General features: G+C 47.4%; 8 protein-coding genes across 8 annotated transcripts; 5 read left to right on the plus strand and 3 right to left on the minus strand.

The window, feature by feature from the left end:
* Positions 1 to 5,960: 5,960 nt before the first annotated feature.
* BJ212DRAFT_1449929 (amidohydrolase 2) lies at positions 5,961 to 7,518 on the minus strand (the record flags this gene model as incomplete). The annotated part of the gene is made up of 8 exons (XM_041338777.1): positions 5,961 to 6,104; positions 6,174 to 6,229; positions 6,280 to 6,532; positions 6,593 to 6,596; positions 6,642 to 6,836; positions 6,895 to 7,046; positions 7,098 to 7,337; positions 7,417 to 7,518. The coding sequence occupies 8 exons, from the start codon at positions 7,516 to 7,518 to the stop codon at positions 5,961 to 5,963; spliced, it is 1,146 nt and encodes a 381-aa protein (XP_041186448.1).
* A 110-nt stretch (positions 7,519 to 7,628) lies between these two features.
* Positions 7,629 to 8,499, plus strand: BJ212DRAFT_990670 (bola protein). The gene is made up of 4 exons (XM_041344524.1): positions 7,629 to 7,832; positions 7,894 to 7,933; positions 7,989 to 8,038; positions 8,099 to 8,499. The coding sequence occupies exons 1-4, from the start codon at positions 7,710 to 7,712 to the stop codon at positions 8,147 to 8,149; spliced, it is 264 nt and encodes an 87-aa protein (XP_041186449.1). The 5' UTR covers positions 7,629 to 7,709; the 3' UTR covers positions 8,150 to 8,499.
* Positions 8,500 to 8,753: 254 nt separating this feature from the next.
* Positions 8,754 to 9,824, plus strand: BJ212DRAFT_1487122 (uncharacterized protein; the record flags this gene model as incomplete). The annotated part of the gene is made up of 4 exons (XM_041341237.1): positions 8,754 to 9,008; positions 9,059 to 9,076; positions 9,136 to 9,292; positions 9,349 to 9,824. The coding sequence occupies 4 exons, from the start codon at positions 8,754 to 8,756 to the stop codon at positions 9,822 to 9,824; spliced, it is 906 nt and encodes a 301-aa protein (XP_041186450.1).
* Positions 9,825 to 10,164: 340 nt separating this feature from the next.
* BJ212DRAFT_1396477 (peptidase C65 Otubain-domain-containing protein) lies at positions 10,165 to 11,790 on the plus strand. Its single transcript, XM_041337208.1, has 9 exons — positions 10,165 to 10,302; positions 10,390 to 10,452; positions 10,501 to 10,547; positions 10,601 to 10,757; positions 10,814 to 10,837; positions 10,894 to 11,124; positions 11,173 to 11,331; positions 11,388 to 11,538; positions 11,586 to 11,790. Exons 1-9 carry the CDS (start codon positions 10,263 to 10,265, stop codon positions 11,620 to 11,622), a joined length of 909 nt encoding a protein of 302 aa, XP_041186451.1. The 5' UTR covers positions 10,165 to 10,262; the 3' UTR covers positions 11,623 to 11,790.
* Positions 11,791 to 14,350, plus strand: BJ212DRAFT_1396504 (DUF89 domain-containing protein). The gene is made up of 16 exons (XM_041337209.1): positions 11,791 to 12,097; positions 12,154 to 12,159; positions 12,218 to 12,433; positions 12,506 to 12,616; positions 12,667 to 12,675; positions 12,722 to 12,831; positions 12,891 to 12,996; positions 13,047 to 13,059; positions 13,113 to 13,290; positions 13,344 to 13,354; positions 13,405 to 13,475; positions 13,535 to 13,847; positions 13,903 to 13,913; positions 13,969 to 13,977; positions 14,037 to 14,089; positions 14,142 to 14,350. Exons 1-16 carry the CDS (start codon positions 12,039 to 12,041, stop codon positions 14,270 to 14,272), a joined length of 1,407 nt encoding a protein of 468 aa, XP_041186452.1. The 5' UTR covers positions 11,791 to 12,038; the 3' UTR covers positions 14,273 to 14,350.
* Positions 14,351 to 15,118: 768 nt separating this feature from the next.
* On the plus strand, positions 15,119 to 16,628 carry BJ212DRAFT_1285365 (Thioesterase/thiol ester dehydrase-isomerase; the record flags this gene model as incomplete). Its single annotated transcript, XM_041331885.1, has 9 exons — positions 15,119 to 15,342; positions 15,393 to 15,535; positions 15,590 to 15,697; positions 15,746 to 15,938; positions 15,991 to 16,013; positions 16,062 to 16,087; positions 16,139 to 16,297; positions 16,355 to 16,487; positions 16,543 to 16,628. The coding sequence occupies 9 exons, from the start codon at positions 15,119 to 15,121 to the stop codon at positions 16,626 to 16,628; spliced, it is 1,095 nt and encodes a 364-aa protein (XP_041186453.1).
* A 291-nt stretch (positions 16,629 to 16,919) lies between these two features.
* On the minus strand, positions 16,920 to 17,510 carry BJ212DRAFT_1396540 (uncharacterized protein). The gene is made up of 3 exons (XM_041337210.1): positions 17,377 to 17,510; positions 17,251 to 17,326; positions 16,920 to 17,213 (listed from the first exon to the last, which is right to left on the minus strand). The coding sequence occupies exons 1-3, from the start codon at positions 17,407 to 17,409 to the stop codon at positions 17,053 to 17,055; spliced, it is 270 nt and encodes an 89-aa protein (XP_041186454.1). The 5' UTR covers positions 17,410 to 17,510; the 3' UTR covers positions 16,920 to 17,052.
* On the minus strand, positions 16,920 to 18,889 carry BJ212DRAFT_1396542 (uncharacterized protein). The gene is made up of 6 exons (XM_041337211.1): positions 18,761 to 18,889; positions 18,488 to 18,701; positions 18,207 to 18,431; positions 17,973 to 18,154; positions 17,558 to 17,902; positions 16,920 to 17,508 (listed from the first exon to the last, which is right to left on the minus strand). The coding sequence occupies exons 1-6, from the start codon at positions 18,843 to 18,845 to the stop codon at positions 17,399 to 17,401; spliced, it is 1,161 nt and encodes a 386-aa protein (XP_041186455.1). The 5' UTR covers positions 18,846 to 18,889; the 3' UTR covers positions 16,920 to 17,398.
* Positions 18,890 to 19,261: the final 372 nt, after the last annotated feature.

The following is a 19,261-nucleotide window of genomic DNA, read 5'->3' on the forward strand; positions in this document are numbered from 1 at the left end:
CCTGTCCCTCCGACTCTACCTTAGGGTAGTCTACCTCCATTTGCTTCTACATCAGACAAAGTCTGATGTAGCCCCTATTCCTTCCGGACCTCCGGACCTCCTGTCTTCTGTACCTCCAGATGTCCTGTCCCTCATACCTCTGGGCATCCTGTCCTTCGGACATTCTGCCCTCCGTACCTTCAGATGTTCCGTCCTCCATACCTCCAGACCTCCTGTCCTCCATACTCTGGACCTCCAGACATCCTGTCCCCCTGTCCTCTGGACCTCCTATCCTTCCATCCTGTTTTCCTGTAGAAGTATTACCTTGCAGTGGGAACTCTCCTGAGCACTTCCTGCATTCCTCCGGAACTCTCCTGCGCTCCTCCGGACATTTCCTGCGCTCCTCCGGAAGTCCTCCCACACTCTCCACCAGAGTAGCCAGCCTCTGGAAGTCCTCTGGACTTTGTCAGACCATCATCAGACTTCCTCTGAAATGAAGGGCACATACTTGGGTAAGGGGCACAGCGTACGAGCTGAGGCCAAGCCCCTCTGAGTCAGTCTCTCTCTCCTTTGAGCATGGTTCTTAACAAACTTCCGGACTCCTCCGGCTTCACAGCCATCCTTGTCATCATAGATTGTCTATCCAAGCAAGCAATATTTGTTCCGACCCACAACACTATCACCTCTCCAGACCTCGCTTGTTTGTTCCTACTCCATGTGTTCTCCAAGCACAGTGTTCCATCCCATGTAACCTTGGACCAGGGAACAGAGTTTGTATCCCACTTCTTCCGGTCCTTAGGAAAAGCATTAGATATGATCCTCCACTTCACATCCAGATATCATCCGGAAGGGGACGGACAAACCGAGCATGCCAACCAAACCCTAGAACAATACCTCTGGATCTACTGTAACTATCAACAGGATAACTGGTCGGAACTACTCCCCTTGGCTGAATTTGCATACAACAATGCTCTGAGTGCTACCACTGGAGTCTCACCCTTCTTCGCCAACAAGGGATACCATCCGAGCATATCCATCCACCCAGAACATGACCTTTCCTCTGTCCGTGCACAGGAATATGCCATAGACCTCAATGAGCTTCACCAATTCCTCCAAGAAGAAATGACCCATGCACAAGAACATTATCAAGGACCTGCAGATGCAAGGCGGATACCAGCCCCAGACTTCAAGGTTGGAAATCAAATCTTCATCAAAGCAAAGTACTTCTGTTCCACTCACCCTTCCAAGAAGCTCTCAGAAAAGAACTTAGGTCCTTTTGACATTATATCCCATCCCAGATCACATTCCTTTACCATACGACTCCCGGATTCCATGTGTTCAGTACATCTGGTCTTCCATGTCTCCCAACTAGAACCTGCAGTTCCAAACACCATCCCTAACCGTATCCAACCACCCCCACCTCCAATAGAAGTTGATGGAGAACCAGAATATGAGATATCCGAAATCCTAGACTCTAAGTTGGACCACTGGAGATGACAATGTCAGCTTCTCTACCTCATCCAGTGGTCCAGATATGAAGGGACGGATGAAGAGACGTCCTGGTTACTAGCCATGGAACTTGGTAATGCATTGGATCTAGTTTCAGCATTTCACTCTTCATATCCAGACAAACCTGGTCCAATTGTGTTACAATGAGTACAAAATCAGATACAAGTACATTAGGGGCAGAAGCGGAAATCTGGAGCTCCTCACCCATCAGTCTCCATGTCCCCTCCGGATCCTCCAGCCTCCTCCTCAACATCCTTGTCAGCATCATCCGGAGTGGAGGTGTCCACAATCCGGTGTGACAATCATATTCCCACTAGGCTTGCAATGGCCATCTTTTGATATAGGTGATGGAAAGCTACAAAACCATTGACCACTTTTCCCGCACTCAACCCACTCCAGACACATATTCCCGCGCTCTGCGGACCCACGCATTCACTCCTGCGCTGCGCACATACCTGCAGTCGATTTCCCGCACCTTCGGACTACCTTACAAATGTCCCACGTCAGTCCATTGTCCATCCTACCTCATTGGTACGTATTTTGCCTTGCCTCATGTGTTGTAACAAGTGTTGCAGCCTTATTACATGTCCTTACATATTCCTACTGCCTGTCTGTCCTGTCCCTTCCATTTCTGAGAGGGTTTAGCTAGTATAAAGTGCCTAGGGTGACTACTTCATATTTACTTCCCTTCTGCAGTATTTCCTTCCCTTAGGTTTTACTTAGGAGCAGTCACCATTAGTGCGCGCTTTTTAGCCCCTATTGGTTACCTTATACCTGGACACCTTACCTTGACTTTCCTTACCTGTGCAATCAATACCCTTGCCCTCACTTGTTACCCACGCCATTCCTTAAGACTTCCCTACCCTAGCATCTTGCACTTCCACATCGACCACTCATTGACCGCTCATTGACCGCACTTCTGCATTCCCATGCTCTACATACCCACATTCTACATACCCGCGCACTTGTTCCTGCACTCTGCACACTTTTGGGTCTTTAGTATCATTGGCTGTTCTCAGTAGCAATTCCCTTTAGGGTTGAATGTTCTTGCTTGCAAGTATAGCAGCTAGGCAGAACATCGACCTACAACAATATTTTTGGTTAGGCACTTTAACAAGTGTATAGCCATTGTTGAGTTTGCACACCAGAATCCGTTCCGGATCCCCTCCAGGAGGATGGACTGGAAGTCCCTCTGCTGCTGGATGAAGTCCTCCATGTTAGTATTCATCCACTCCATCACCAACCTACTCCCTTCCACAGCTCCAATACTCTCCTGGAGAAGCCCATTGGTCTGGGCCAGTTCCGCTACTATGCTGTTGGCAGCAGCAACCCAGGCCTGGTCATCATACTCCACACTCCCCTCATCCGTCTCTATTCCAGTCTGTGGATTGGAAGCTTCCTCTGCTTCCGGTTCCTCAGGGGTAGGGCTCCTCTGATGTCTCTTACCCTTGGATTTTGGAGACAGAGTCACCACAGCGCACTGCCTCTTCCGCCTCAGTTCCCTGGGCTTGTCTGCACTTCCGGGACAGGAGACCCTATCAATCCTGCAGATGTCGCAAGACTTGATCTATCCAGATATCAGTACACCCAGTTCTGGACGTCTGAGGCAAGGAATATCTCACCAGCACATTAGACTTGGCATCCTCCCAGGAGCACGTTTTCTTCTTACTGATGCAATGAGTGCAGGGAGCATCCTGAGCTCTGGACATAGAAGTGGACTGGGACTAGCATACCCCTCAGTTCCAGGTCTGATAGAGTTAGCATCACTCACCCTCCTGGCCACCTCAGCCCTCCGCCTCTCCTTTTCCTGCGCTACCTGGAGCTTGGACTGCTCAATCCACTTCCTCTCCTCCTCATGTTTCTGTTCCACTTCCTGACGCATCCGCTCTGCTTCCTGATGTTTCCGCTCCTCTTCCTCTTCCTCTCTCTGAGCTGCAGCCTCCACAAGTGCCATCTGGCACTGAAGTTCTGCAAGGGCCTCCCTAGTGGATTTCTGACCACTGGATTTGTTGCCAGACATGATATTCAAAGCTAGTATGGGTGGGTAAAGTGAGGAAAGAAAGGAAGACCTAGGACACTTTGACATCCATATATCTGTGGAAACCAGAACTCACAAACTCCATCCATCAGCTTCTCCATCAATTCTCGCCCTCATATCATCCAGTCTGGATCATCAGATCTTGTGCTTCTAGGGATCAGCCCTAAAGGGGGGATACTGTCATATCTGCATATCTGGATCTCAGATCTGACTCTTATCTCTTCTCAGATCCACATCTTATCTCCAATCCTATCCGCATCTTATCTCCCTCCAACATCTCGTCATTCAACCTGTCCACTTGTCCGGTCTGGTCCACAACTCATCCGAATCCACAACCAGTGCTCATCCCCTTTCAGTAACCCCCTAACTCCAGTATTTCGGTTATCTGTATATCTGTCCTGCTCCCTTATCTGCTACCTATGTTTCATTTCCATTTCATGATTTGTGATCCATTTCTACTTACCAATAGACTATCCACATGCTTCGTACATAGCCTCAGACTCTGCTGATTGATCATTCCGTTAGATACCTATAGTATATAACCTCCTGTAACTTTCTGTAGTACCTCAGTTCGAATATCATCTTAGTTCTGCTCATTCCTGTCCTCTGGACTTGAGTACCTCTACTCTCATCACCCTCCAAGACTTAGGATTGATTCCTATAGTCTATCTGTATCTGCCTCTGTCCCCAACAGTCCATTACTGTTAGTTTCTAGTCTGGAATTGTCCAGATTAGCCCTGCGATACTTATCCCTCATCCAGAAGTCATCTGGATCTGTTACGCTACTCATCCGACCTTCCGGACATGTTAGCCTTGCCTTTCTGAAATAAGGGGCAATACTCAGGTAAGGGGCACAGCACACAAGCTGAGGCCAAAGCCCTTTGGATCCAGTTATCCTTTGAGTATGACCTTAACACAGTCACACCTCAATATCTGCAAGTGATCGCCATGTCCATGCTGTAGAAGATCTCCAGTGGGATGTGAAACTACACAGCCATAAGTGTTACAGCCAACACCATGATCAAAGGCCCTTGCAACTCACATACCACCTGCTCAAGGCAGTACCAACAATTCCATATTGGGCAGCAAAGGTGCATCTGTGTTGCAAACAGGCCAGGGGATATTTAATGGGCTGGGGAAGCATGCAGTTTGATTCCCTCACCCACTGTTTCTCTCCCACTCTCAGCCTTGACATTCTCCCATTCACACCCTTATGCCCCACCCATATCCTAATCATCATCTCCCAACCTCTCAGTTAGGGAGCCAGACCTGCGAGATGCCATGTGTAAGTCTTGTTATTTTCGTTAGCATTGGCATTGACAGCATCGCTGCTTCACGGGAGATGCCATGGAGCACATGCCATCAGGCCATGTTTCATCTTTCTCTGGTCCCTGTTTCGTTCTTGCCTTTTCCCATGTCATTCTTTCAGTGGGTCAAAGTGGGTCAGTGGTCGATGGCGAGAGCATTTGGCGATCGATGGAGAGCTGGAGGATGGCTGGGCACTCGATGGATCGGGCTGAGTTCAGACGGTCACGGTCGGTCACGTCGTGACCGCCAGTGACTGGACCGTTTGTTTTGCAGTTCGCTGGTTTACTTCCCTCATTCGTCACTGGTCCGTGAAATCCAGATCAACTCCCCTCATTCGTCGCTCGTCGCAAGCAGTATCGACTCCCCCCGTTTGTCAGACCTTGAAGCTAACCGTGACAACTCTCCTCATTCGTCCCTCCGCCACCACCTCAAGATGCAGGGTGAATCTGACTCGTAGCGCCACAATTATGTTATGCATTCATGCCTCGGAGTTTCGGTAGCTCGTAGTAGACCTGCATGCAGTATCCGCATCACTAAACTTCTCAATACCGGATTATGGTGATCAGACGACTGAGAGAAGAGCTGACTTATTTGACCCCATTGCACGGCAGGCATCGGAAAGTCTGGTGTTGTATTCACTGGAGCAGACAAATATCGAAACGCGGAAATATTCTTTTTTTCGCGCAAGCACGCGACATGCTGCATGACTGATCATTTCTTTGCATGCCAGCTCCAGCGAATTTCCCAGTGTCCCACAAGCTAGGAACAACTGCCTTCCTTCTGTTATGGCCCGGGGTAAACTACCCATACTCCGCATTGCTTTCCACCATTTTCAGGCGACTCAGACTTTCGGACCTTCTTCAATTACGCTCAATCCACACGACGACTGTGTCGTATCGACATGCAGTCGTGATGAAATTCTCACTTCATTGGATTCAAGAGAGGACTCAGGACTCAGCCAATTGAAGTCGTGTTTAACGATGGATGAGTACTTTGCTTCTGAAAAAAAAGAGGGCATGGGTACGAAAATGCCTCGCTGGAACCATAGAACGACTATTGCAATCTATTATATCACCAGCCCTTCTCTATTCCAACCATGCTGGGTCACCGCCTGTGTTCAAGGTGACTATGACTGGGGAGACAAAATGCTGATGTTCGGCTGAAGCCCTAGCATATAGATGCGATTTGCATTTTCAAAGAATGCCATCTTCACAATAGACACCGCCTGGTCTTCCGTGAGGTCTCCTTTGCCGACGAAGCCCGCTAGGACCTGAAGAATCAAGGTTCATATTCAAAGGATTCACTCCCAGGGAAATATACCGATTACCTCGTACATCACCTGGCGAGCCTGGACAGTGGCAAGGTAGAATCTTTCTGGCCACCACGCCGCGTCAGCTGTGGAACAGTAAGTAGCGTGTGCGGTAACAGATGGACTGCTGACGAACTAGACCACAGGATCTTATTGGTAGGAGCCAACTCAAGCACTTGATGTACCACAGTGCGTTGGCCGTCAGCGGAGATAAAGGGGAAAATCTCTCCAAAGTCGAGATAAACGTTCTTGTACACGGACGTAAGGTAGCCAGCATCTCTCGTGTAAGGATAGCTGGAATGCAGAAGAACGAATATGGTTTCTGGGAAGGCCTTGATGATAGGCTGCATATGCGCCGGAGAAGATTTTGTCAGCAGTAATGTCATTGTCTCCGAGACCTTCAGGCGGATAAGCATCACATAATGCGACTTGGGCTACTGCTTTGCAACGCACCTGTGTGGAACTGGACTTTCGACGACGTAAGTGGGAAGGCATCACGCAGTGCGGGGCGAACGCTTACTAGGTTTCTTGCATTTGCCTGCGATATCGAGGACTATCTTGACTAGGTGGTCGTTCAAAGCTTTGTGCTCGAAACGAATAGAACCCTTTTCCTTGAACTGCTCAGATACAGATGCTAGGCACTCGTAGAGCTCATCTGCGCTGCATGGTGCAGGGTCGACATCCAGACCGGTTCTAGTCACATAAGTGAGTTGAGCTGATCATCGATCCAGGTCATGATATAACTACTTGCCTGTAACAAGCGACCGACTTGTACCCTACCACATGATCATCTACGGCAGTGTCAACCATGTAGGTGGTGAACTCCTTCAGGAATGTGTCGCAGAGAATATCAATCGAAAGAGGCGAGTTGTCATTTGCGACGAGGATATCTTGTAAGATGTTCTAAAAATCGGAGCTGAGCGTTTCTCAAAGATAGGGATGGCGATACCTTACCTGGCCCTCCACTTCTAATCTCACAATCCGCTTCGATGGACTTCCAGTGTATTGGTCATGCCAATTCACTTCTTCAGCCATTTCTGCGACTCCACCCAAGCCATCGTCGAACAGTATACACTGAATTCCCGTAGGCTCCATGCAGAGCTTACACAACTCTGCATAATCGAACTCAAGCCTCTTCTTTTTGACGCCCTCCCAGGTAGCATCGTCACCTGTCAATCCAAAGAGCTTGGATAACTGAGCTGCTGCACGCAAGCAAGGAAGAGTGTGAACGGCGTCAGTTTAAAGCATCGCCATGGGCCTCGGATATGAGTACTTCGTATCGGATGGCGTCGCGGTACTTTGATTTCAGGAATGGGTGGGCGTGGTTATCGATAATGGGGTACCCGAAGGCGGTTTTGGCTAGTTCTCTATACATTGGTCCCATGAAACTTAGATGAGATGATGATGATGATGATGATGATAGAGTGCTCGGAAGCAATGCTTATCTAGGGGTTGCGGCTGAACCTGGAATATTAATAAACGACTCGTCAGACGATATCTTATCAGATCAAACAAACACAAAGTTACTTCCGCTTTTCTTCATCCACACGACCAGTAACTGTGAGCATGCCTGTGACAGTCAAGGATTTGGAACGAGCTATTCGAGCTGCATTCCCCGTGTCCCATCTCGATATCGAGGATCAATCAAGTGGGTGTGGATCCAGCTATGCAATTCTCCTGGTCAGTGAGGTATGTGTCCGAAATGAGCTGAAGCTGCTCATAGTCAATGTGAAACGGAATTATTGCATAGGCTTTCGAGGGGAAGAGTACTCTTGCAAGGCATAGATCAAGTGAGAGTCTCAGTATGACGTTCATCATGATACGGGGACGCTCATCGTCTGACAGTCAACCAGGCACTGAAGCAAGAAATATCACAGCTGCACGCGTTCTCTCAGGTGTGCTTGGGTGCTTATTCGTGTTGGAACGCTACTTTGGTTGATCGACTTTCTTTGCAGAAATCCTTCACTCCAGCGCAATACGCAGCGTATCAAGCGAAAAATGGTTGACCGACTCGGAGTCTTTTGCAACAGCATAGTAGTGGTATTTCGCCAGAAATTAGACGGATGACAACTGGCGTGTTTTTCAGTTCAAGTAGGGAATGAGCCGGTAATACTGAGATCAACCCTCCAAGCGTAGCCTTCAGATCCGGTGTGATGTGAACATGATCTTCAAGGTGGACAATAGAGGCAGTTGCTCCCGCCTAAACATTTGCCACTGTCCGAGTGCAGCGACTGGCATTCAAGTTTGATCATCTGTTTCCACAGACCACCGGTACAATTCTACGCATCAGATTACATGTCAAGACCACGGTGACACAACTACATCCCCTTCCGTGACTTTGTGGAGGCCTTGACTTTACTAAATTGAAAATATTATGGTTGTAGATCAATGTTCATGGCCCTGCTTTGTGCAGTACCTTAAATCACTTCAGTGGTACGTTCCCGTTTCGTTGTGATTCGGTGATCATCATCCACAGGGACGTTTCAAACAAAACAATAGTTTTTCGCCTTGCCACTAACGGTGGTATAAAGATGCTCGCGATGGACAGCAGAAATCCCAACACATAATTCTCATCTTCTTCTACGTATCTGTTGACCTACCATTCTCACTATGTCAGAACAGACTTACATCGATGTTGACGCCCTTTTGGAAGAGCTTCGGAATTTGCCACCTCCTACCGAAGCATACGCCTTCTTTACGGAAACTGAGCCTGGAATAGCATTCCTTGACGACCAGCTATACGCAATCTTCAATGGGTTTTTGGCCCAGTTCTTCACCCCAGACATAACAACATTTGTCTCTACTTGCGATAGCCTAATCCCTCTGCTCGACCTGGCGCTACTTATCGCGAAAAATCGCCAGCTGGTATACTTCATCTCAAGTCATTTTGACATGCTGACTTACAAAATTCATAGGTCTTAGATATCTTGGAGGTATGGCTTTTATTTAAGCCTGCTAATACGTGTTAGATGTTGATTCCGTGGTACACCAGCTTGCCGACGTGATGTTCGATAAATTTGTGAGCGTCTCTCTGACGCTCCAACAGTGCTTGGACCACATTGTTCCGACTCATTCGATTGTCCGAACGCGCTTGCTTGACATCATCAACCAATGTCTCGCGTCTCCACACAATATAAGTGACATCCGCTGTATGTATCCAGCTCATTCTCGACTATGCGCGCATGTCTCATGATGCCTACTCCAGCTGAACTTCAGACCCTGAAATCGAAGATTCAAGAGCGGGAGGATCAGGCGAAAGCCGCCTTGTTTGCGTGCGATACCCAGTGGATTTATGATCTATCGGAATCATGGCCTGAGTTCAAAGCCTTGAATCCGTGTCTGACCGAAGATATTCCAGCTGCAGCATTGGAAATAGTTGCTCAGGGCTGCACGTCTACTTGTCCCACTGAGGTGTTGCCAACCACAACTGCACAACTCAGACGGAACTCGTCTATGATTATGGACAACCTCAGAGCATCCAAGTCGACTCGTCCCCTGGGAGCATCTCAATCTTTATCTGCCCTACCTACATCAGTTTCATGCAACATTAATGGTTTCCCTAAACGAGGTACCTCTATCTCCCGCACGCAATCACTTTCCACGATGCTTCCTCCTCAAGCTCAAGCTCGTGTACTGGTCGCACTTGGGACGGTGACTGAAGTGGAGGAGGAAGAGGACTGATGTTATATTTGTATCGTATCTACTGGTCTCGGCATAGTCGCAACATCTCACGCAAATATATCTGTACTTGTAGCATCACAAATATTCAAACTCTTCTTGAACATTCATAGGGTAGCACATATTGGGGTTCTGAAAAGCTTGTAGGTGGACCTGCCAGTCATTTAGAATTATTCAGAGGTGACTGACAAAACATGCTGGTGTAATGTATTTGGACGGTTTCTTAACAGCCGTGCCCTTAAGTTGGATGGCCAGAAGGGACCCCAGCCTGCAGCCTGAGACTCGAGAGCCAACAATGTTTGACCATGTTTGGTGTCATTGAAAACAGAAGGTTTTGATCAACAGCTGATCTCAGTAAATAACAACTTGATCACTGAGAGCAGCACACATATACGACGTCTAAGTAGAATCATACATCCAGTTGACATCCAGCAAATCCTTATGAACAACCAATTTTTAAGCTCTACATCTTTCAGTCCTCGTGAGTCATTCTAATCTACTACCTATCGAACTACAACACATGTGCTATCATCTCTAGCGAGGCTACGAAATGCTGATCGACCTGAAGCTGAAGGAGCCCAGGTTGAGTCAGCCCACCTCCAAAGTGCTGCCAAATTATCAGAAGAGATAGGTAGGTAGTGCTGCCGACTAGTAGCATGGTGTAACAATCCTCTGGCAGATACCTATGATGGGGCACACAGATCTCAATTCTATGAATTGGGTCAGGTTGGTTGCTAGTCGATGTGCTTCAGATGTCATTGATGCAGCTCCCTTCTTAGAAATTATTGGAGGAGAGCATGGGTCCGAATCGGCCTCTGATATCTTCACCGACGACAATGTATGAGCTCCGGGAAGAGTACACTGGCGCCCCATCTTTTGTAGCGCAGATCGACAGCTTGATGGATCAAGGTTATACAAAGATTATTCGTACTAAAGGTAGTATATCAATGAAGCCAGGTACTCGCACAACCTGATGCGAACGTTTAAACCAGGTGATGGAAATTGCTTCTACCGAGGTGAAGTCAAATCTACAACTTCTGCCTTTTACATACTCACGATGTCATATTATAAGCTCTTGCATACGCATACCTCAGTAGCCTCATCGATTCCCCAAATCTTGTTTATTCTGCAAAATCCGTGATAGAATCAGGCTCCAGAATGATGGAAAAGAATTTCATGGACGCAGATATTATTTCGACTTTCTGTGAACCCCTTATGGATCTAGTAGATGCCGTTGGAAACCCCGACCCTAAACGAGTGTTGACGCATGACCATTTACTGTCTGCTTTCCTGGAAGACGAAAGTAAGTTTCTCGTGTACGACCTTCCTCCCTGCAGCTGACACGCCCCAGCGTCAAATTGTATTGTCACGTACTTGCGACTTTTAACCACAGCCCAAATCCAATCCGCGAGCGACGATTATGCTGGCTTTCTCTTCGACGATTCAGGAGAGTCATTGGAACCTACCGAATTCTGTCGGCAATATGTCGATCCACTTGGGAAAGAAGCAGGTCACTATACTGAGTTGTAGTCACAGTGATCTATTCAAGTTGATGTCATTCGTTAGATCATGTTCAGGTGGCAGCCTTGTGTCGGGCACTCAAACTGCACATCAGGATTGCATATCTTGATGGTCATTCTCCGGATGGCCAAGCCCACTTCCAAGACATTATACCGCCAGACGACGGAAAGAACAAACCGTTGATTCTCATCTATCGGTATGTCTACGATGGAATTTTGGTTATCACAAGCTGATATTTAGTAGCCCTGGCCATTACGATGTTTTGATAAAGACGAACTGATTCGGTGGAGTATGACCTCACTAGTGCAGATATTCCCTACCTATTGGTGTGGCATGGCCGCGTCTCCAATCCACTATGAGTCTGACATACCTATATATATCCTATGTGTATCCAGGTGGTTTGGCCAGCAAATGTATGATATGGTTTGATCATGTGTGTTTCAATTGCACGACGTCATTGCATGGCCTGCCCCGAAGTACCACCCGCGACTTCTACACAACCCAGCTCGATCTCAAGAGCGTGTATAATCAAGTGCATTTGGGAAAGAGAAATCCCTTCCAGCCATAGAAAGAAGTCTGCCACTATTTCCCACAGTTTCGAGCCAGACTGGCTTCCGGTTGTGCAGTCACTGAATCGATCAGTCAATCACCAATATCTTGAGCTCTCTTCTTACAAAGTTGAAGAGAATATAGACCATGAAGCACGAGATGTTCCAAGCACCATACCCACCTTATGATCCAACGGATACATCTGGGTGAGTTGACTTTTACGCATGGTATGAGAAGAAGGCTGATGGGCCTAATCACCCAGATTCTCGTGAGTCTCCTTTCGCTCGCGCTCGGAGAGGTCTGTGATTGACTGGCTGTCCATCAAGATATGACACAGTAGTGAAGAGGTGGCCCATCATCTTGACCAACATCATCGATCATGTGCATCGTCTTCTCCATGACATGACTATAGAAGCCCAACAAGTCCGTGATTTGGACGTTTCTAAGGCAGAAGAACTGTCTAAGAAAACAACAGAGGGGCAGGAAATTATCTCGGAAATAAGCCGTTTGAAGTATCGTATGGCAAGGGACCATGAACTCGAGTGGGTAGAACATGACTATCATCGTTCCTCGACGTATTTTAGATTCTTCAACCTGCTAATAATATGACACAGAAACATTCTTCAGGATGGGGACATTCTGGTCGCCGAATATAATGCGGAACTTGAGAGTCTGAAGCAGACGTCCCGCAACACTTGGTTCAAGGCACCATGGTTGTATGCAGAGTAGGTTAGATCTGCCCCGTGAACTTCAAATCACTGAATTTTACGTGCAGATGCTACTTGTATGTCATTTCGAACAGGAGTTATTACATGCTTAGACGCGCATAGATACCGCCTGATCCGCACGTATTTTAACCAGAGAACATATTGGCGCGGGTTTGACCCGTTTTCTACCCAAAAGGAGGAAATGTTCAAGAACAGCGGGGCAGCTATCTATCGTATGTTCGACTAGGCCCGGGTTTTCTTCTATATCACTGACATGGTGTGTTTTTGCTAGAAATCGCAACCACTATGCATGAATTAGAAAGTGAGAAGGTCAAACTTCAAGGAGATCCCGATAAACTTGAAGTATTGTTCAAGGAGATGATTCAGATGTGCCTTTGGTTGGTTCCCATTTTCGTTTTCTTGACGTTCTGATAGACGCTTGATGTAGGGGCAATGCAACAGCAAGTCTGCCGTGAGGCTCTTTTTTGCAGATCGTTGACATCGATATATGTAGGATCTTTCCCTCTTGACGCACCTTTCGCCGTCGGACATAGAGCACTTGCAGACGGTCGGTAAAGAGGCTCAGGAGGCTAGATCAGAGTTCATTCTTAAGGACGACCAAGGTGACGTTTGGAGTTACGTCAAGACTCTGGCCAATCAAGGAAAGCGTTTGGACTTCGTGCTAGACAACGGTACTTTTCGGCACCTTTCGCTACTCTAGTGTCTGATCATTTGTTACGAACAGCTGGTTTTGAGGTTCAGTATTGATCGTCTCTGCAAACAATATTGCTAACTTCGAAATACAGCTATTTACAGATTTCGTTTTTGCGGACTTTTTAGTCACTTACACTCCGTATTTCTCTCAAGTCGTGTTTCAGTACGTCGTCGTGAGATTCTCACTTCAAAGTGATCACGACCTCTGACTATATTCACAAGCCCGAAGCTGTTCCCATGGTTCGTTTCTGATGTCACTCCTACCGACTTTACGAACACTATTTCGTCTTTACTTTCTGCCACATTCTTTCCACCAAACTCCACGACCAGTCCAGATTCCGCTGCCCACTTACAACAGATGGTCACTCGATGGAAAAGCTATATAGATAAGGGCATTTTCACTCTTGCCACAGACATTACCAATGGACAGAAGATGTCGGAGTTTTGGAATGGTCCGTGGCCTTACTGGAACATGAACGAACTAGCACCGGAGTTAGGGCAGTGGCTGAGTGGTTCTGGGTTAGTTATTTTCAAGGTGAGTAGCACTGCCAACTTCCAAGGGCTTGGCATTCAAAATATGCACGTTATAGGGGGACCTCAAGTAAGTTGATTTCATCACTATACTGATCTACTGAATTCTGAATGCTGCGCCAAAGCTACCGCAAGTGAGTGTTCTTTTTTAAGTTTTGTAAATATCTGTGACATTGTTACGACCCGATGTCAGACTTGCAGGTGATGTTAAGTGGCCTGTGTCCACTCCGTTTCCAACTGCGATCGGTCAGTAACCCACAAATACTTTTCGTCGTTGCTTAAGAATGACATTCGGCAGGCCCACTGGCAGGATCGTTTCCACTTCTCAGCCTTCGTACGAACAAGGCTGACGTGGCGGTGGGCATAGATGAGAAAGTAGCGGAGAATCTTGATAACAAAGGCGAAAAGTGGAGAGTAAGTGGGAGGTGAGTTACGCGTAACTTTGGATCATTGGCTGGATGCTAAGCGTTGAGCTATGTTCTGCAGGTATGCTTTGGTGAGCTTTCTTCCAGGAAGAATTTAAATTCAGTAGACTGGGACAGTGTTTGTCGTCGGAACTATCGATTTCATAGGTTGAATATGTGGTTCCATAGTTGTACTTAGAGTCTTAGAATTTACGTTCCAATGTATCATGACGTGACAGCAGATCTGGGGCTCCGGTCCCCGGCAACATTTTAAGCCGAAGCTTCTCTCTATTCGGTTTGCTGTTTTGAATGTACTACTTAGTATGGTACTTACTCAAGGGATGTCCTAACTTCTGACGCTCTGAAGACGGTGACCGTACGAAATATTTTAACCCATTGGTCGAGCTTTTGGAAGTATGTTTGCACTCCATGGACGGTGTCTTTGCAGCAGATCACTCAAATATGTCCTCGCCCCTTCTCAGCGGTGGATATCATCTTCTCCAGCACAGCTATGGAAGACAATCCAGGCAACAACTACCCCAACAGAACTCAAGGCCTCAACTGAAACGCAAGATATTAAAGCGCTGGATAATCTTCTCAAAGCCGTCAGTCAGTATCAAATCTAGTGTTTTGACGATAATTGCTAATATCGAGTTGGCGGCTTTGCAGGCGAGAAGGCCAATCCCGCTTACCACAAGTACGGGTCATGTTGAAAGGCGGCAAACAAAGCTGATCACAATCTAGTATTATGCCAATGAGGACACCAATTTTGTGGTCTGAGGCACTCTTGAATGCCACCTCGACGTCGACGTCTTCTGAGGGCCATCCCGCAGAAGCACCTGCACCCGAACAACCGCTCCATCCACGGTACATGCACGATACGTACGCTGAAATCCTTCTTCCGTTTGCGTCGTCTCCGGAATTGTTTGAGCGGTATACCAACGCATGGGGTGGACTTCGGACTGGCATGCTTATGGAGCACCTTGACTCACTGGCTGGATCGATATCTTACAAGCATATGTTGGGGCCAGGCGTGGAGACGCTTGGTCGTATACGTGAAAGAGGCTTTTACATTGTCACCGCTTCTGTTGATAGGTTAGTAGACGTCAATGTGAAGTTCAACTGCGTCCTAAAACTTGACCCAGACTGGACGTTCTCGCCCCTCTCTCGCCTGTCAGGGATATCCGCCTGAGCGGCATAGTTATCTACACTGGGACTAGTTCGATGGAGGTGGCTGTAAAGATGGAAGCTCTTGGTGCAAGCGGCGTGGAGGACACTCTGCTACTTGGTTAGTGAATCACCGCTTGCCGGATCTTTGGCTTGAGAAATACCGTTCCTGCAGGTCGATTCTCTATGGTGTGCAGGGACGCCCGAACTCACAAAGCTCGGCCGGTAAACCCACTCATACTTGGTTCGCCCGAAGAGACTGCATTGTATTCTATGGGCGAAAGTGCGTCCTGGTCTCTCACATTTCGTTGGATCCGCTGAGGGCAAGTAGATGCAAAGAAGCGCAGACAATCGTTGGCCCTTCGCTCTCTTTCTAGAGTACCTCCCAGTTCTGCTGAAGCGGAAGAATTACACTCGATGTACTTGCAATACGGACAAGACAGTGGTCTGTCCAACTACGAACGTGTTTGGATGGGCGAGACACATTTGGAGAAGACCATGCTCATGTTTCCTCAAGAGCGCAAGTTAGTTTTCATTCGGCTTTGTCTTCATGCGGCTTTGATAACATGTTTGAAGTGTCCACCAGAAAGTCTTCGGAGGTGACTATCTTAAACTATGCCTTGCACAATACTAATAGTCTTGCGAAGGCTATCTCATGCGACTTGCTTATGAGGTATGTTGACTACTGATGCTGCTAGCCACGTCACTAACATAGAACTCTCAGCTTGGTTTCGCGAATGCATCGCTCTTCACACGTTCGCACGTAACATTCATGTCACTGGACAGTATCTCTTTCGCCAAACCCGTTCCCATAGGATCTATCTTACGGCTGACCTCGCAAGTCCTTCATACTACCCCTCCCGGGGAGCTCCCTGGTGTAGTGGTACATTTCAAATCTAATGTTCTTGCCGTTCGCTCCTAATCCCTGTTTGTCTTTCAGCATGTTGGAGTCCAAGCTAATGTTGTCGATGTGCGGACTGGGCAAGAGCAGACCACTAATGATTTCCGTTTCACTTGGTATCCGGATGATGATGCAGCGGTCGTTAGACAAGTCGTCCCGAAGACCTATCAAGGTATGGGCAAGCGCATTTCAATGAACTCTTTGAATGATAAATTGTGGAATAACAGAGGCGATGCTTTGGTTGGAAGGGAAACGAGCACCTGAGATGGGTGATCAAATTAGGGGAGAAAGAAACAAGAAGCCAAGCGCTTAGTGACTACAGTGATTGACGTTCATGAGAGCAGTCCCCTAGATTAATTCTGCTACAATGTTTGGGAATATTATTTCGTGACACTTCAACGGGAAGGAAATGTGTTGATTCGCTCGAACTCCAGGGCAACCGACCATCGATGATCTCTTGTAGAGCATTGTAATATGAAATTTGCCTGGAACTGCTATGAACCCGAAATGTTGTTCTTGAAATATGTAATGAACCGAATGCGATATCCTTGGGCGAGGATGAAACTTTCCGCTTGCTGCCTCTCTGGCAGCATAAAGAATCTCGGGTATGAGTGTACCAAAAATGACTTCAAATCATGAAGGGACGACAATAATGCATAGCGAACCAGGTACTGTGTACGCATTGAGCAGTTTAGGGAATAGGTTCTATGTGATGTCTCTGAGACCAATTATGCACACTAATGGGAGGGGAAGTCCGGGCGTGGCTTAGCCGGCAGTTTCGAGGGATAAGGTGTTTTGGTACTCATGTACTCACAGATGTATCCATTTATCCCCAAACACAACTTCAATTGGCTTCCCAAGCCCTCCCTCACAGCCTTTATCGGATATCTCGATGGAACTGAGGATGTCATCACGGCTGCAGTTCGATTTGCCACGACACCCAATCAGCGAGAATAGATATGACACGATGTTGCATGGATTGAGCACAATTGCAGAAGGTCCGAAAATCGCCTGACACTGATTAGATTGAGGAAAGCAATGGCCGCACTAGTGGTGTGTACCCGCAATAAAAGTTCTCCATATTCATTCATCATCAAACACTAATTCAATGCCTTCATCCCTTGCGGCCTCTACTGCGGCCTCTTGTCTCTTCTCAAAGTGCAACTTCAATGAAGTAAGTATGTCACGTTGTCCTAGCAAACAACGTCAGGAAACTCGGCAATAAATTTCCCGACGACCCACCTTCTAGGTAATGTTTGAGCATCAGTCTCACCGCCGAGCGTATGCCAGCGTCGTTCTCGTCCGGGAGATCTGGAAGCAAATCGCACTTCTTTTGAACCATTTCCAACAACAGCTGTGCTGCTTCTAAATCATCTTCATACCCTATCTCCTCCGGGATTTCAGCCACCAATCGCCTTACTTCGTTCCAGAGTCCTTCCACACCGCTTGCAAGACGACCGATCACCCACTTGTTAGAGGACCCACCAAGCTGTAGCGTAATTTTGTCATCCGGGTTTTGTGGGAGCGAGAAGCCATATCCAAGGATCAGTTCGTCATTCGCTTTGAGTCCATAGTTGTTGAAGACTTCTTCGCCAGTAAGGCGTCTTGGTATGCGAGATGATGGAAATGGTGGCCGAGTTATCCCTTGCTTCCGTACTTTCTTCCGGATACGACGTGCACCAAGAGACAGGCTGTCCACGAGAATGGTTGAGGATATCCACGCCCGGAAGCATGAACGGATAACTCGAGGAGGTGGTTTGCAGCGTAGGAGATCGAGATAGAAGCGTGGACGGAAATGCGCGGGTTGAAAGATACGTCGATGCCCTTAGATATTTGTCCCTGATCTGGTCTGAGGGGCTTAGGAGAAAAAACAAGCACAGGATACGCGTACCAAGTGTATCTTTCAGCCCAATCCGCATTAATAGCGTTGATGAAGGTTCGACATTTATCCCATTCAGCATTCCAGCTTTCCTGACGATCGCGGGTAGCGCCGTAGATGTTAGTCCCTCGGAAGGCTTCGAGTTCAGATGGCGTGAATTGAAGTGGCGTTAGGAGTGCGTCCGCAGGTGGAAGGCTTTTCAAGTAAGGAAGATGTCGAAGGACGTCGGGAATTGGGCTGTAAGGTATGATCATCAAATACGACACGCAGAGAGACAAATTAGTTTAACGCGCCTTGAATCAGGGAAGATCCAGTGTAAGCATATGTAAGTGCAAATAAGCTGCCTTTCCGACCATGATTGTAGGTCAACGAGAGACGATTCGCCAAATAGCGCGGTCAGAGCATGCAGAGAACACTCCAGGTCGATGGCCAGTGAAAATGGACAAGATACGATCGTAGTGTCAGCATCGATAGTGTCTTGCGCGATGGCAGAGAGTCCGAATTTGCCTGACGGTGAAAGTAAACGGTGGAAGGCATACAAAGTGTCTACGTGTTAGATCGAGCACCTTGGGATAAAGAGACGAACGGATGAATAAAACCGCCATGAGTAGTGAGCCATCGTCTGAGATCGGCAGTGCTGCTAGGCTCCATGGTTGATTTGCTAAAGTTGAATCCGATCAACTTGTACAGTTGTTGTATTGTACAATATTATGTAATCAACACTGACCGTGGTTAACCAGGCTTTCGTCGTCGTCGTCGTCGTCGTCATTATAGCCTTGTCTCCGGTTGTGTTCAACTCGGATTCTCGCAAACACACTCATATGGATGTGATCTTCCCATAATTTTAATGACGTGAACCAAAATTTTCGTCTGTGTTGTCTTTCTCCATGTCGCTCGAGTAATGAAATGCAATTTCGTGGAGGTATATTCAAGATACTGATTGGCTGTCAGAGCTGACACTGACCTCCTTATTATCTCCACTGAACTCTCATGCATGACAGTTCTTGTCAGTATACACCACAACGTCGCAGTTGAGCTATTACAGTTTTCCCGACTTGCTTTTTTGT

The sequence above is a fragment of the Suillus subaureus genome (assembly GCF_016647635.1).
Source record: "Suillus subaureus strain MN1 chromosome Unknown BJ212scaffold_70, whole genome shotgun sequence".
NCBI lineage: Eukaryota > Fungi > Basidiomycota > Agaricomycetes > Boletales > Suillaceae > Suillus > Suillus subaureus.

Bases quoted from the DNA above. Each gene is read 5' to 3' on its own strand.
- BJ212DRAFT_990670 (XM_041344524.1), top strand. From the start codon at position 7,710: ATGCCTGTGACAGTCAAGGATTTGGAACGAGCTATTCGAGCTGCATTC. The intron at 7,833-7,893 runs GTATGTGTCCGA...ATTATTGCATAG, and splicing joins CAATTCTCCTGGTCAGTGAG to GCTTTCGAGGGGAAGAGTAC. The intron at 8,039-8,098 runs GTGTGCTTGGGT...CTTTCTTTGCAG, and splicing joins AGCTGCACGCGTTCTCTCAG to AAATCCTTCACTCCAGCGCA.
- BJ212DRAFT_1396477 (XM_041337208.1), top strand. From the start codon at position 10,263: ATGAACAACCAATTTTTAAGCTCTACATCTTTCAGTCCTC. The intron at 10,303-10,389 runs GTGAGTCATTCT...ATCGACCTGAAG, and splicing joins CTCTACATCTTTCAGTCCTC to CTGAAGGAGCCCAGGTTGAG. The intron at 11,332-11,387 runs GTCACTATACTG...GTCATTCGTTAG, and splicing joins TCCACTTGGGAAAGAAGCAG to ATCATGTTCAGGTGGCAGCC.
- BJ212DRAFT_1396504 (XM_041337209.1), top strand. From the start codon at position 12,039: ATGAAGCACGAGATGTTCCAAGCACCATACCCACCTTATGATCCAACG. The intron at 12,832-12,890 runs GTATGTTCGACT...TGTTTTTGCTAG, and splicing joins CAGCGGGGCAGCTATCTATC to AAATCGCAACCACTATGCAT. The intron at 13,476-13,534 runs GTACGTCGTCGT...TATATTCACAAG, and splicing joins TTCTCTCAAGTCGTGTTTCA to CCCGAAGCTGTTCCCATGGT.
- BJ212DRAFT_1396540 (XM_041337210.1), bottom strand. From the start codon at position 17,409: ATGATGAATGAATATGGAGAACTTTTATTGCGG. The intron at 17,327-17,376 runs GTACACACCACT...AATCAGTGTCAG, and splicing joins ATGGAGAACTTTTATTGCGG to GCGATTTTCGGACCTTCTGC. The intron at 17,214-17,250 runs GTGGCAAATCGA...TGACATCCTCAG, and splicing joins ATTCTCGCTGATTGGGTGTC to TTCCATCGAGATATCCGATA.
- BJ212DRAFT_1396542 (XM_041337211.1), bottom strand. From the start codon at position 18,845: ATGGAGCCTAGCAGCACTGCCGATCTCAGACGATGGCTCACTACTCAT. The intron at 18,432-18,487 runs GCGCGTTAAACT...CATACCTTACAG, and splicing joins TGGATCTTCCCTGATTCAAG to CCCAATTCCCGACGTCCTTC. The intron at 18,155-18,206 runs GTACGCGTATCC...AGACCAGATCAG, and splicing joins TGGGCTGAAAGATACACTTG to GGACAAATATCTAAGGGCAT.